At 51.8% G+C, this 15,825-nt stretch overlaps 1 protein-coding gene and 1 pseudogene across 1 annotated transcript; both read right to left on the bottom strand.

Annotated features, from left to right (window-relative positions):
- Window positions 1-1,092: 1,092 nt before the first annotated feature.
- Window positions 1,093-11,679, bottom strand: LOC135887376 (zinc finger protein 585A-like). The gene is made up of 6 exons (XM_065415149.1): window positions 11,601-11,679; window positions 9,993-11,265; window positions 9,014-9,635; window positions 8,799-8,931; window positions 1,643-2,254; window positions 1,093-1,424 (listed from the first exon to the last, which is right to left on the bottom strand). Exons 1-6 carry the CDS (start codon window positions 11,677-11,679, stop codon window positions 1,093-1,095), a joined length of 3,051 nt encoding a protein of 1,016 aa, XP_065271221.1.
- A 93-nt stretch (window positions 11,680-11,772) lies between these two features.
- The window catches only part of LOC135887377 (zinc finger protein 184-like), a 29,115-nt pseudogene continuing 25,062 nt past the window's right edge, over window positions 11,773-15,825 (bottom strand).

Below are 15,825 nucleotides of genomic sequence, written 5' to 3' on the forward strand. Positions count from 1 at the left end.
GCTCTAATGCAGTGAGTACTCAGTTCTCAGCCTCAGTTGCCTGGCTTTGAGGAGCAAACCCAGCAGTTTCCCAGCTCTGTTCCCCCACCCCCTCTTTCTCCCCTTCAAACGGTACCTCACATCACTGCAGGGATCAGGCAGTAACTTCATTCCTCCATCTCTCGCACTGTGAATCTAGCTCGCACCATCAGTGGTTGTGCTGAGAGATACTGATCACTGTCATTGTTCAAACCACAGAAAAAAATCTCATGACAAAGATGTTAGATAAAGATTAAAATAACAAAATCTAAAAAAGGACTATTCTGGCAAATGATCATTTGTCTCGTGAAGTTCTCAATAAATCCTGTCAAATTAAATATCAACGTATGTGACCAAATGGCCTTCACGAAGAGAGAAAAACCCACAATCCAGAGTGGCCTATAAAACACTTTCATGTTCATAAAATGAAATCTCAGTGAATCATTTAAGACTCAAAATCAGGAAAATAAATTTACCCATTTTCTTTTGTAGTGGCTAAACCAGGTTCACTTCTTGCCTCATTATTTGGTTGTATTAGTTGAAAAAGTTTTAGCATCATTATATTAAAAGAAAGAGAAAGAAACACAAATCTTCCCATCTACAAATGATCTGGACTAGCCTAGAAAAAGCCGGGAAGCAATTTCACCAATAGATGCAAACAAGACTACAAGATCTGAAAGGTCAAACTATGCTTTAGGTTCAATGGGATTTCCCCGCCCACTCCCAGATCTGTAACACTTCCTTCTCCAGCCCTCTGGAGTCTGACTTAAGATCATAGACATCAAACCTGTGATTCCTAAGTGTGAAGAGAGAGGGTAACGGTCAGGGCCGGCTTTAGCAAGAGCGGAGCCCGATTCCTGCAAGCCCCTCCCCCAGGAATCGGGCTGCGTTCCAGCCGGAGCTCCGGTCGGGGTCGCGGGGCTTGGGGCCGGGCCGGAGCCTTATTGGAAACAACTGGGAGGTGTTTCCCAGTTCTAAAGGCCCCTCCCCCAGCCTAGAGGGAGGGACCACTGGACCCAGGAATCAACTAATCTCTTGGGACAACTAATGAAAAAACAGGGAGTGGAGTGATGGTCAAAGGTTCAAAATCAGGGTGCCGGATGGGGACACCGAGCAGAGAACCCCGGACAGCGCCCACTGCTCCTCAAAGGTGTCAAGGGAGCCAGCGGACACTGCCCAGTGGAACTCTGCCCGGAGATGTGAGACCAGGGAGGTACGGAAATAGGCCCCACAGTCGCAGAGCACCCCCTCGTCCAACATCCTCTCCCTGGTATTGTAGATGGTGAGTTTGGCTAAAGCCAGGAGGAGGTTGACGAGGAGGTCTCGCGACTTTGTGGGGCCACAGATAGGGTGTGTGTAAATGAACAGGTGTGGGGAAAAGTGCAGCCAGAACTCATCAAGAGGTTCTGGAGGAACCGGAACAGGGGCTGCAACCTGGCGCACTCGAGGTAGGCGTGCGCCAGGGTCTCCCTCACACCGCAGAAGGGGCAGGCCTCGGGAATAGGGGTGAACCGCGCCAGGTACACGCCCGTGCTCACGGCTCCGTGAAGGAGCCACCAACCGATGTCCCCGGCAGGCCTTGGGACTAAGGTAGAATAAAGGCTGGCCCACCGGGGCTCCTCACCCTCCACAGGCAGTAAGTAGTCCCGCCATTTGGTGTCAGGGCGGGACGCGAGGGTGAGGAGATGCAGCGTGTGGAGCACGAGCGTGTACAGGTGGTCTCTGGGCGCAGTTCGGAACCGGACCGGCTGCAGGGCGTGCAGCCGGCTCAGAGTATGGGAGCAGGGAAGCCGGGGGGGCTCGCGGAACAGGGGCCCGATAAAAAGGTCTGGAGGGCCCGGGGTGAGGGGTGGGCGGGGAGCGCCCTCTCGCAGGGCCCGCCACAGGAAGCTGAGAGAAGGGGGTGACAAGGCAGCGCCCACCTCCTGGAGTACACGCAGGGGGGTCGAAAGGGTGGAGAGCCCCATGCGCCGGCCGAGCTCACGGGGATCCACCCAGTCCCCCCTGGCGTAGTCCAGGAGGTCTCCGACCCTGGTGGTTTCTGCCAGGACCAACCTCCGGCGCACCGAGGGAGACTCCGCCATCTGCACACGGAGATCGGGGTTGTGTAGCAGGGGCTCCGCGAGGAGGTCCGCGCCCTCGGTGGCCACAACGGACCTGGTCACCGAAAAAAGTTTCCAGGTCCAGAGGAGGTCCTGGTAGAAGACCGGCAGCTCCGAGAGGTCTCGCGGAAGACCTCTCAGGTGAAGAAAAAGGAGCTGCCGGTCGTATCGGAGGCGACGGAGGAAGGCGTGCGCTAACGTGCTCCACGCCGGACTACCTGCACCATAAAGGAGCCTCTGCAGGGCCTGGAGGCAGAAGACATGGACCTGGCTACGAAGGCAGACCAGGCCCTGTCCTCTCTCCTCCAGGGGAAGACTCAGGACCCCTGCAGAGACCCAGTGCAGTCCTGGCCAGAAAAACTCCAGGGCCGTCCTCTGGAGACTGGCCAGGATCCCCGGGGCCGGGCTCAGGGTGTTGAGCCGGTGCCAGAGCATGGACAGGACGAGCTGGTTCAGCACCAGCGCCCTCCCTCGCAGGGAGACACACTGGAGCAGTCCTGTCAATCTCCGCAGCCACTCACCCACCCTGACCTCTAAATCCTGCCAGTTTTCCGGCGGAGAAGGATGCGTGGCGGAAAGGTAAACGCCGAGATAGAGCAGCGGACCCGCGCTCCACCGAATGGCTTGAAGCGCGGGTGGAAGGGAGCTCGCTTGCCACCCGTCCCCGACCACCAGGCCAGAGCCACTGGGGCCGGGGCCGGCACGCTCGGCCGGAACCAGGGCCGGCTCCCCGGGGCCCGAGCCGGGCCGGAGCCGCCAGGGCCGGGGCCGGAGCCGCCGGGGATGCTCGGCCGGCGCTGCTCGGCCAGGGCTGGGGCCCCGGGGCCCGAGCCGGGCCGGAGCCACTGGGGCCAGAGCCGCCGGGGCCGTGGGTGCGGCCGGCGCGCTCGGCTGGAACCGGGGCCAGTGCCATGGGCCCGAGCCGAGCCGGGCCGGGGCCCCTGGGGCCGGTGCCGGTGCCGCTGGGGCCGGGGCCGGCGCTCGGCCGGTGCGCTCGGCCAGAACCGGGGTCGGCGTCCCGGGTCCTGAGCCGGGCCGGCTCCCTGGGGCCCGAGCCACGCGGGAGCTGCTGGGGCCAGAGCCACCAGGGCCGGGGATGCTCGGCCGGTGCTGCTCGGCCAGGGCTGGGGCCCCAGGGCGCGAGCCGGGCCGGAGCCACCGGGGCCGGAGCCACCGGGGCCGGGGGTGCTCGGCCGGCGCGCTCGGCCAGAACCGGGGCCAGCGTGCTCGGCTGGAACCGGGACTGGTGCCCCGGGGCCCGGGCCGGAGCCGCTGGTGCCGGGGCCGGAGCCGCTTGGCCGGGCTGGGGCCAGAGAGAGCCGCTCGGCCAGGGCCGGACTGGGCCACGCCGCGCCTCCCCGGAGCCCTCCTCCTCGCGTCCCCCTCCACCCCAGCTTACCTGCTGCTGCCCGCCTGCCCCTGCTTGTTTTCAGACTTCCCACGAACATCTGATTCGTGGGAAGCAGGGGAGGGGGAGGAGCAGGGGGGCGGAGCGTTCAGGGGAGGGGAGGAGGGGGAAGTGAGCTGGGGGAGTGGTAGACAGCTGCGGGTCCCTTTTAGGCGCGGGGCCTGATTCAGCCGAATCGGCCTAAAGCCGGCCCTGGTAACGATGGTAACTGACACCTTGGGAGGTGAAGGCATAGAACGGGAACAGGATAAAACTCTCCATCACTTCAACAGAGGCTGCTGTGTGGAGAGTTCAGGGTGACGGTGATGGGGAAGGGGGGAAACCCTGAGACTCACCCCATTGCCCTGAAATAGCATGGAATCAGGCCTTTGAAACATTGATATCAGCTTAACCTAGGTTTTGTCCTGTGAATTTCATATCATTGGACTTGGAAGGATTAGACTTTATCGGTTGATGTCTGTAAATGTTGATTTCACTGTACGCACACAAACCAGGAAAAAATACTCCCACTGCTAATAACTGAAATTTACCAATAGGCCAAGGAGAAAAATGCTCCCTGAGAACGTATTAGTCATTGATTTAAGAATATTTCCTTTGCATATTTTGACATGTGATGTTGAAAATCTCTATTTTAATGGGTATGAAGCTTTAACTTTTTGAATCTCTCTCTACTGTCATTAGTTATTGTCTGACCCAAATATTGTCTGATCCCGCCCTAAATCTCCCACCACTGTGAACATTTAAATTGATAACAATTGGAAGGAAATGCTTAAAGCCCAGATTTTTCTGCAACTGTGAAAGTTTCAATCAATAAATATAAAATTGCTTAAAAATAAACATCTGTCAAAATTTTATATATATATAAAAATGAATTCTACCAAGCCTGACTATCCCACCTTAGACACACAGCTCCTGCTCCTGCAGGCTCATCCTCACAGGAGGATGCCTCTGATTGCAGGAGCAGAGCCCTAGTGGTACATTTTCCACTGAATGGTCCAGAGGGAGCCATGGCCGCAGAGAACCCCCTGGAACGTCTCCAGGAGGAAGCTCCATGTCCCATTTGGCTGCAGTATTTCACAGACGCTGTCACTCTGCAGTGCAGGCACGTCAGCCAGTGCTGGGAGGGATCCGATACAGACGTCTCCTGGCCTCAGAAACTGTGCAACAGAGAAACGTCAGGCCGAACAGGCAGCTGGCAAACATGGTAGAAATCGCCAAGCGGCTGAGTTTCCAGGCAGCAAAAGGAGCAGGAGGGGACGGGGTGTGTGGGGAGCACCAGGAGGCTCCGAAACTTCTGTGAAAAGGATCAAACTTTGATCTGTCTGGTTTGCCATCTGTCCCGGGCTCACCGCGCTCACACGGTGGTTCCTATAGAGGAGGCTGCCCAGGAGTACAAGGTAGGGAATTGCTGTCACGTTTAATGGGTAATAACTTTGAATTTTAATTACAGGCTAATTTCACTGAAAGTTCCCTGGCACAGGCATGATGCATCATTCAGCTCTGTAAAGCCTTCATGGTATGGGAGATGCTGCAACAAAATAACTGATTTGACAGAGTGGCAACAGAGGCAAGTCTTTAATGATACCTGATGTGGGGAAATGTCCTCTGAGATTCTGATGGACAATCTTCCTCATATAAAGAATTCTACCAATCCCAAAGGAGCAGACACATTACCCAAGTTAATGATACTTCAGTTCTTACCCAAATACCCGCTTACAGCCAATTCTTGTTAACGAAACTACCATTTATTAAAAGAAAAGACAGTATTGGCTAAAAGATCACTAGACATACAAACGCGAATAGAGTCCTTAGGTCAGTTTCACCATAGAGATGGCACGTTAGAATTGAAGAGAGTCCTTTTCAGTATCATTTCATCACGTTCTAGTCCAATGTCCAAATGTTCAATATCAGGGCAGTCCAGAAGGGACTGGAGATCTCAGTCTTACAACTCAAACTCCCCCTGAATAAAACTGAAGAAGAACTAAGATAAATGTATCAGGTCCCAAGAGTTTTTATAGACATTTTTGAAGCCTCTCAACAGCAGTCAGTCCTTGGATGAACAGTAGGTTTTGGAAGTAACCTCCTGTTTCTCAAACATCACAGGTAATAAAACTACATGGATTAACATAAGGTAATTATCCATAAAGCCGTTCATAGACCGTTTACCACAAACTTTAAAGAGAGAGATATATACAATGACATTATTACACCCAAGTTTAATCTAAATGTTAATATTTCCTTTTGACTTCTGAATTAACAAAATACAGTCCTAGACAGGAACCCTTTGGTTACACTGTTAATCTGTAACAAGATACAGGTAAACATAGACTACTACAATTACTATCTTCTAGGGCTGTCAAGCGATTAAAAAAATTCATCCTGATTAATCGCGCTGTTAAACAATAATAGAATACCATTTATTTAAATATTTTGGATGTTTTATACATTTTCAAATATATTGATTTCAATTGCAACACAGAATACACTCCATGCATCTGATGAAGTTAGTCTCTAAGGTGCCACAAGGACTCCTCGTTGTTTTTACAGAATACAAAGTGTACAGTGAGCACTTTATATTTTTTATTACAAATACTTGCAATGTAAAAAACAAAAGAAATAGTGTTTTTCAATTCACCAACTGCAAGTACTGTAGTGCAATCTCTTTATTATGAAAGTTTAACTTACAAATGTAGAATTATGTACAAAAAATACCTGCATTGAAAAATAAAACAATGTAAAACTTGAGAGCCTACAACTCCACTCAGTCCTACTTCTAGTTCAGCCAATCACTCAGAAAAACAAGTTTGGTTACAATTTGCAGGAGATAATGCTGCCCACTGCTTTTTTACAAGGTCACCTGAAAGTGAGAACAGGCATTCACGTGGCTCTATTGCAGCCGGCATCGCAAGGTATTTATGTGCCAGAAGCGCTAAAGAGTCATAGGTCCCTTCCTCCTTCAACCACCATTCCAGAGGACACGCATCCATGCTAATGACAGGTTTTAATCGATAACGATCCAAAGCAGAGCGGACCGACACGTGTTCATTTTCATCAACAGAGTCAGATGCCATCAGCAGAAGGTTGATTTTCTATTTTGGTGGTTCGGGTTCTGTAGTTTCCCAATCAGCATGTTCCTCTTTTAAGACTTCTGAAAGCATGCTCCACACCTCGTCCCTCTCAGATTTTGGAAGGTACTTCAGATTCTTAAACCTTGGGCCAAGTGCTGTAGCTATCTTTAGAAATCTCTGATTGTTACTTTCTTTACATTTTGTCAAATCTGCAGTAAAAGTGTCCTTAAAATGAACATGTGCTAGATCATTCTCCGTGACTTCTATATTATGAAATATTTGGCAGAATGTGTGTAAAACAGAGCAGGGGACATACAATTCTCCTCCAAAGAGTTCAGTCACAAATTTAATTAATGCATTATTTTTTTTAAATGAGCATCATCAGCATGGAAGCATGTCCACTGGAATGGTGGCCGAAGCATGAAGGGACATATGCACGTTTAGCATATCTTGCACATAAATACCTGGATTGCCAGATACAAACATACCATGCGAACACCTTCTCACACTTTCAGGTGACATCATAAATTAGAAGCAGGCAGCATTATATCTCGTAAATGTAAACAAACTTGTTTGTCTTAGCGATTGGCAGAAAAAGAAGTAGCACTGAGTGGACTTCTAGGCTCTAAAGTTTTTAATTGCTTTATTTTTGAGTGCACTTATATAATTAAAATAATCTGTGTTTCTAAGTTACTTTCCTGATAAAGAGATTGCACTACAGTACCTGTATGAGGTGAATTGAAAAATACTATTTTTGTTTTGAATGTATACCGTACAAATATTTGTAATAAAAAATAATATAAAGTAAGCACTGTACACTATTCTTTGTTGTGATAGAAATCAATATATATGAAAACGCAGAAAAACATCCAAAAACATTTAACAAATTTCAAATGCTATTCTATTGTTTAACAATGTGATTAGTCGAGATTAATTTTTCTAACTACGATGAATTAATTGCCATTAATCAACAGCACTACTATCTTCTTCCAATTTCTTAACAATACCAGGTTACATTTCAAAGTTCTAGTCTATATTAATTGGAATGGCCCCAAATACCATTTACACACTTTTCTAACATGTCTCTAAAGGTTGAAGCTGGGTCAATTAGCCTGCAAGGTTCTTAACTCTTTCGGGCCAGGTGCCACAGAAGTTTAGATCATGTGTGAATTCTCCCATGTTTAATGAGGTGTGATCTCTGTGTACAACTTTTGCTCAGTCCAAGCATTTATGGAGTCTTGTGGATTCTCTGATGTAAAACAAGGACTGATCAGTTTCTGAAATGTTTCCCACAATCTAAGCACTCATGGGGTCTCTCTTCAGTGTGGATAGCCTGATGTTTAACAAGGTCTGACCGCTGTATGAAACTTTTCTCACAGTCTAAGCAGTTATGGGATCTCTCTCCAGTGTGGATTGGCTGATGTTCTGAAGGGCTGAGGTGTTTCTGAAACCTTTCCCATGGTCCAAGCACTTATGGAGTCTCCCTCTTTTGTGGATTGCCTGATAATTAAGGAGCCTTGACCACAGTATGAAACATTCTCCATAGTCCAAGCACTTATGGGGTCTCCTGTGTGGATTCTCTGATGTAAAACATGGGCTGAGCTCTATATAAAACTTTCACTACAGCCTAAGCACTTATGGGATCTCTCTCCTGTGTGGATTAGCTGATGTTCAACAAGGTGTGACCTGTAAATGAAACTTTTTCCACAGTCTAAACACTGATGGGGTCTCTCTCCGGTGTGGATGGCCTGATGTGCCATAAGATTTGATCTTTGTGTGAATCTTTTCCCACAGTCCAAACATTTATGGGATTTCTCTCCTGTGTGGACTGCTTGATGTTTAACAAGGTCTAACCTCCATATGAAAATTTTCCCACAGATTAAGCACTTATGGGGTCTCTCTCCAGTGTGGATTGCCTGATGATCAAGTAGGGTTGACCTCCGTATGAAACTTTTCTCACAGTCTAAGCACTTATGGGGTCTCTCCCCAGTGTGGATTGCCTGATGTACAACAAGGTGTGACCTCTGTATGAAACTTTTTCCACAGTCTAAGCACTTGTGGGGTCTCTCTCCTGTGTGTGGATTGCCTCATGTTTAGAAGGGCTGATCTGTTTCTGAAACCTTTCTCAGAGTTTTATTGTCATATGGTCTCTCTCTTGTATGGATTGATGATGTCTAACAAGGTGTGACCTCTGTGTGAAACTTTTTCCACAGTCTAAGCACTTATGAGGTCGGTCTCCAGTGTGGACTGCTTGATGTTTAACAAGGCCTGACCTCTGTATGAAACCTTTCCCACAGATTAAGCACTTATGGGGTCTCTCACCAGTGTGGATTGCCTGATGATTAAGTAGGGTTGACCTCCGTATGAAACTTTTCTCACAGTAAGCAGTTATGGGGTCTCTCTCCAGTGTGGATTGCCTGATGTACAACAAGGTGTGACCTCTGTATGAAACTTTTTCCACAATCTAAGCACTTGTGGGGTCTCTCTCCTGTGTGGATTGCCTGATGTACAACAAGGTGTGACCTCTGTATGAAACTTTTTCCAGAGTCTAAGCACTTGTGGGGTCTCTCTCCTATGTGGATTGCCTGATGTACAACAAGGTGTGACCTCTCTATGAAACTTTTTCCACAGTCTAAGCACTTATGAGGTCTCTCTCCAGTGTGGATTGCCTGATGATTAAGTAGGGTTGACCTCTCTATGAAACTTTTTCCACAGTCTAAGCACTTATGAGGTCTCTCTCCAGTGTGGACTGCCTGATGATTAAGTAGGGTTGACCTTCGTATGAAACTTTTTCCACAGTCTAAGCACTTATGGGGTCTCTTTCCAGTGTGGACTGCTTGATGTTTAACAAGGTCAGACCTCTGTATGAAACCTTTCCCACAGATTAAGCACTTATGGGGTCTCTCTCCGGTGTGGATTGCCTGATGTATAAGAAGGTTTGACCTCTGTTTGAAACCTTTTCCACAGTCTAACCATTTGTGGGGTCTCTCTCCTGTGTGGATTGCCTGATGTGCCATAAGATTTGATCTTTGTGTGAATCTTTTCCCACAGTCCAAACATTTATGGGATTTCTCTCCTGTGTGCACTGCTTGATGTTTAACAAGGTCTAACCTCCATATGAAAATTTTCCCACAGATTAAGCACTTATGGGGTCTCTCTCCAGTGTGGATTGCCTGATGATCAAGTAGGGTTGACCTCCGTATGAAACTTTTTCCACAGTCTAAGCACTTGTGGGATCTCTCTCCTGTGTGTGGATTGCCTCATGTTTAGAAGGGCTGATCTGTTTCTGAAACCTTTCCCAGAGTTTTATTGTCTTATGCTCTCTCTCTTGTATGGATTGCCTGATGTCTAACAAGGTGTGACCTCTGTGTGAAACTTTTTCCACAGTCTAAGCACTTATGAGGTCGGTCTCCAGTGTGGACTGCTTGATGTATAAGAAGGTCTGACCTCCGTTTGAAACTTTTCCCACACATTAAGCACTTATGAGGTCTCTCACCAGTGTGGATTGCCTGATGATTAAGTAGGGTTGACCTTCGTATGAAACTTTTTCCACAGTCTAAGCACTTATGGGGACTCTTTCCAGTGTGGACTGCTTGATGTTTAACAAGGTCTGACCTCTGTATGAAACCTTTCCCACAGATTAAGCACTTATGGGGTCTCTCACCAGTGTGGATTGCCTGATGATTAAGTAGGGTTGACCTCCGTATGAAACTTTTCTCACAGTCTAAGCACTTATGGGGTCTCTCTCCAGTGTGGATTGCCTGATGTACAACAAGGTGTGACCTCTGTATGAAACTTTTTCCACAGTCTAAGCACTTGTGGGGTCTCTCTCCTGTGTGGATTGCCTGATGTACAACAAGGTGTGACCTCTGTATGAAACTTTTTCCACAGTCTAAGCACTTGTGGGGTCTCTCTCTTGTGTGGATTGCCTGATGTACAACAAGGTGTGACCTCTTTATGAAACTTTTTCCACAGTCTAAGCACTTATGGGGTCTCTTTCCAGTGTGGACTGCTTGATGTTTAACAAGGTCTGACCTCTGTATGAAACCTTTCCCACAGATTAAGCACTTATGGGGTCTCTCTCCTGTGTGGATTCGCTGATGTAAAACAAGGTGTGATCTCCGTATGAAACTTTTTCCACAGTCTAAGCACTTGTGGGGTCTCTCTCTTGTGTGGATTGCCTGATGTACAACAAGGTGTGACCTCTGTATGAAACTTTTTCCACAGTCTAAGCACTTATGAGGTCTCTCTCCAGTGTGGATTGCCTGATGATTAAGTAGGGTTGACCTCTCTATGAAACTTTTTCCACAGTCTAAGCACTTATGAGGTCTCTCTCCAGTGTGGACTGCCTGATGATTAAGTAGGGTTGACCTTTGTATGAAACTTTTTCCACAGTCTAAGCACTTATGGGGTCTCTTTCCAGTGTGGACTGCTTGATGTTTAACAAGGTCTGACCTCTGTATGAAACCTTTCCCACAGATTAAGCACTTGTGGGGTCTCTCTCCTGTGTGGATTCGCTGATGTAAAACAAGGTGTGACTTCCGTATGAACCTTTTTCCACAGTCTAAGCACTTATGGGGTCTTCCCACAGAGGTCCCCTTTAATTCCCCGTGCCCAGGAACTTCCTGCTGTTGATTCCCCTCCTCGTTCTCACTCACTCTCTCATCACCTGCTGGGAGAGAGAGAATCCAGACAGGCGTCATTGTGCTGAGGAGAAACCAAGAGGAATAGCACCGAGGGAAAACCCACCATACTAAAGCTGCACAGACAGAGCAATTGGATTCTGCTTCCACTTCCCACCCAAACTTTTACAGAGAAGGAAAGTTGGGAAGGAAACTCCTGCAGGTAACAGGACAGGTGGAAAGCGATGTCAGTCATATCTGCTGATTGCACCCCTGCCCTGGGTGAGATGAGGAAGGAACTGCGGGCACTTATTGATACCACATTTTGGGGATTCTCACCTTTTTTCTTCATTCCCCAGATGGTTTCTGTGTCAGTCCTCACCTGTGTGGGCGCCTCTCGGGATCTCTCTTTCCTCGCAGGCCTGGAGATTGGGCACCCATGGCTCTTCCCCTTGTTCCATCCGGGTGATCAGGTCAGGTTTGGGAAGGGGGAATCCTGTGCAGGGGTGACATCAGACCAGATCAGGGTGTGTGGAGGATTGAGAGAGCGTCTCTCAGAAAGGACATTCCGTGAGCGGAACCTGTCCCTGTGCTGTGCTGGGGAATGTGGAATCTAAGAGGACGGGAACATGGTCACTGAGCCCCCTCGGGGGAGGCAGACATCTGGGGAGGTGAGGGGAATTGTGATGCACACCCAGCTCTAGTGTTAAACCCCTGCCTATTTCTAAACCTGTGGAGCTCAGAGCCCTCCACATGGCTGGAGCTGTTCCCAAGGAGGAGGGAGAAGAGGGATTCTGTGAGCGACCGAGAAACAGCACAGACAGGACAATACACGGCTTCCCCACCTCGCAAACTAGGGGGGTCGGGTGGGGATGATTTAGTATATGCCTTAGGTTTTGACACCCTGGTCTCATTGGAGAGTGATGAGGGAAGAACCTGACCGGTGTGAGACACTGAGACTCCCCCAGCTTCCAATAACCAAGGGGCCAGGAATCCCTTACCCAGCGAGGTCACCGTCTCGTAGTTCTCCCACATGACGTCCCTGTAGAGGGCTCTCTGAGCGGGGTCCAGCAGAGCCCCCTGCCCCTGGGTGAAATATACAGCCACATCCTCGAAGGTCACCGGCATCTGAAACAACAAGAGTCCCCCACTCAGCGCCTGCTGCCCCAGCCACAATCCCGCTAGTCATGGGGGAGGAGGGACAGAGAAGCAGAATCCTCCCCGCACCCTGCTCAGAGCACCAGGAGTCTTCATGGGGTGGGGAGAAGGTGAGAGCTCCTTGTCCCCCCCCAGCAAAGAGAGATGGGCAGGTTCTTTTCATTTCCCACACGCCTGCCAGCCACAGGCTGATGCAGGAAGCAGAGCTCTGAGCCAGGGACAGGGACAGGAATCCCAACAGCTTCCCTTTGTATTTCACAGCAGCCTCTGGCCAGTGGGGTCAGGCCCCAGCCCTGCCCAGGGGGGTGTTTCCTGGTTCAGAAATGGAGAAATGTTTCCCCCCAACCCACCAAAGGGCCTGTTCAGAAAATCAGGCCCAGGTTAATCATGTTCCAGCAGGTTTATCACACCCTGTCCCACCCCGGGTGATTAACCCCTCTACAATACCCCTCCCCCACCACCAAAAGCTCCCTGAAAATCCCCTACCTGAGGTGGCTCCATCACAGACATTTCCCTTCCCTGTCTCCTGGAAGACGGGCCGATCTGGAGCGAAATGTGGACGCGATTCCTCAGCCTGTCAGGGCAAGAGGGGCGATGGGGGAGGTTACAGAAGGGGCTGGAATCCATATCACTCCCCGATTCCCCCCAGGCTCTCTCCCTGCAGACAGACGCTATGCTTCTATGACTCTGCCATGCTGGGAAGAAACCCAGTTAGTTCATTACCTCCCCAGCCAGCCACCTAGGGTGACCAGATCACCCAGGTCAAATATCGGGATGTGGGGGGGGGGGGGCGGCGTGTGTGGGGGGGGTTAACAAAAACAAAAAGGTGGCAGAGCAAACCCCCCCCCTCCTCCCTCCATAAGCGCTGGAGGGAGGCCCCGGAGATGCAGGGGGAGCGCGGGGCCGGGGTGAGTGAGAGTCTGGCCTGGCCCGGAGCGCAAGCAGGACTCAGTCAGGCGGTACCTGGAGGGAGAGGAGGGGGGCGGCCCGTGGGGCCAGGCGGCGGCTGTCCTCCCCCCCGGGCAGCGGGACTCGGGAGCTCCCACTGCCGCGGGGGGAGGAAGCGGCCGATGGCCAAGCTCGGCGGCTGCGGCTCTGGCGCCCCCGAACCCCCCGAGCCCGGGCCTGTTGTGGGGACCCAGCAGTGCGCACGCTGCGCCCAGCCCCTGGCCAGTCACGTCTGGGCTGGCTGCCCAGCTGGTGCTATCCCGCGGCGGCCCCGGGGCGGAGGCATCGGCAGCCAAGCCCCGTTCGCTCCCCTGCGGGACCCGAGCGGGACGGGGGGGCTGGAGCCTGCTGCCCCCACTCCGGGGCCGCCCGCGGGATTGCACCAGCTGGGCAGTCAGCCCAGACGCGACTGGCCAGGTGCTGGGCGTGCGCGCTGCTGGGTCCCCGCAGCAGACCTGGGCTCAGGGGGTTTGCGGCCGTCAGAGCCGCAGCCGCCGAGTGCCATGGCCGCTTCCTCCCCCCGCGGCAATGGGAGCTGCAGCAGTGGCTGCTCCCGAGTCCCGCTGCCCGGGGGGGGAGAACAGCCACCGCCTGGCCCCGCGGGCCGCCCCCCTCCTCTCCCTCCAGGTACCGCCCGACTGAGTCCTGCCTGCGCTTGGGGCCAGGCCGGACTCTCACTCACCCTGGCCCCGCGCTCCCCCTGCATCTCCCAGGCCTCCCTCCAGTGCTTGTGGAGGGAGGAGGAATGGCGTGCTTGCGGAAGAGGCGGGGATTTGGGGAGGGAGCCAATTGGGGAAGGAGGGGGCGGAGTCGGGATGGGACGGGCGGGGAGGGGGCGAGCACTTCCAGGCTCCGGAACATTTGCTTGTTTGTCCAGTGTCCCGACCTAACATTGGTCGGGACGCGGGACAAACAAGCAAATATCGGGACAGTCCCGATAAAATGGGACGTCTGGTCACCCTACAGCCACCCCCCCATTAGAACTAAACCCACCAAGTCCCTTCTAAACCTCCCAGGAATAGCAGCTCTGAGCCAAACACTGGAAAAAGAGAAGAATCAAAGGAGTCACTTTAGGGCACTGCCCCACAGTGTATTGTAACCCCTCTAGCTCTCCCCCATCTCTCTAAGTAGTGTGGTGCTCAGCAGAGTGAGCAACTGGCTTTTCCTCTCTCAGCTCCTCCCCTTGTTCCCAGGAGAGCTGACTGCCCCGGGGGTGCAGGGAATGGATCTGGGCAGGGCTGGGAACCTCCCTCCCCATGTCTTGCTCCTGCTGCCCTTCAAGTCTCTCCGCTCTCCCTTTTTATCTTCTTCCCTCACCCTGGGAGAATGAGCGTTTGCCCCATTGTCGTGGGCCTTTGCTCTCATTAGGCAGCTCAGCCACTGACACTGGTAATGGGGGTTGAACCCGGCTGTGTCACTGAGGGCAGCAGCTCTGGGACTCCCAGACACAGGGAGCCCCTCCCCTTGTAGGCCAAACTCCCCAGCTGGTCCCTGAAAGGGGCCCTTTGTGCAGAGTCATTTCCCTGCCCAGCTCCAGCACTTTCCCCCGGTCTCTCCATCACCTGGAGGCTCAGGCTCAGGGGCTGGTATGGTCAGAGGGGTTCCAGCCACTGGAGAAAGTGCCCCTGGGCTGGTCTCAGAGGGGTGTGATGAAGCGGGAATGTTCTGAATGTTTTCTCTGAATACCGAGTGTGTGCCTCAGTCTCCCCATGTGTTACTCAAGTATCAAGCTGGTGGGATACAGGTGTGTGATCATTGTAGAGACCTCTGGAGGGCAGGTGTCACTGCAGAGTGGCTTCCTGGGCATAGAGAATGGCCAAAATTCTGTATCCTGGCAAGCTATGGCCGGAGCCAGTCCTCTGCAAGGAGCCAGCCCAAGGTGCTGGAGAACAAAGAGAGAGGGGGAGGCCATGAGACCTGTTTTCCTGGGAAAGAGAGAAAGCACGGAGGAGGGGCAGGTGGGTGTCACTGAGGAGGTGGGGCTGGAAGCGGATCAGTCCCCTGGTTTGGGACTCAGTGGGGAGAGTCCAGGGCTCAGGACTCTGGATTCCCCCCTAGATGGACTTTGCTGATTGCTCCTGATTTCTGTGCTAACAAGCTCTTTTCTATACTTTGTTCCCAGCAACCAATAAATCTTCTGTTTTCCAAGCCGGCTGAGAGTCACAGCTGACTGCGGAGGTGGGGTGCACGGCCCCTGTGAGGAGCGGGTCAGGCTTCTCCTTAGGCTGCCCCCGGGGTTCAGGCTGGGGCCACACACTCAGTGGGTGGGGGGGAAGTTGGGTAGTGCTCAGGGGCTGGGGTCCTGCCCCTACAGTGGGGGGGGGGGGATGGAGCTTGCCTCCCTCAGCCCTAGATTCACTCCCCGCCGGCTGTATCCTGTTCTTATCCCCGGCTCCTAGTCCCAGGCAGGGGGGCTGAAACAATCTGTACAATGGGGGGCGCTGAGAGCCATTGAACCAAACTGTAAACCCTGGATAGGATGGAAACCCCTTCAAGCCAGG

Source organism: Emys orbicularis, chromosome 13, assembly GCF_028017835.1.
Source record: "Emys orbicularis isolate rEmyOrb1 chromosome 13, rEmyOrb1.hap1, whole genome shotgun sequence".
Classification (NCBI taxonomy): Eukaryota; Metazoa; Chordata; order Testudines; family Emydidae; genus Emys; species Emys orbicularis.

Bases quoted from the DNA above. Each gene is read 5' to 3' on its own strand.
- LOC135887376 (XM_065415149.1), bottom strand. From the start codon at position 11,679: ATGGAACAAGGGGAAGAGCCATGGGTGCCCAATCTCCAGGCCTGCGAG. The intron at 8,932-9,013 runs GCAATCCACACT...CTTAATCATCAG, and splicing joins CACACCTTGTTGTACATCAG to GCAATCCACACTGGTGAGAG. The intron at 2,255-8,798 runs GTTTCACACAGA...TTCACCTGAGAG, and splicing joins GTGCTTAGACTGTGGAAAAA to GTCTTCCGCGAGACCTCTCG.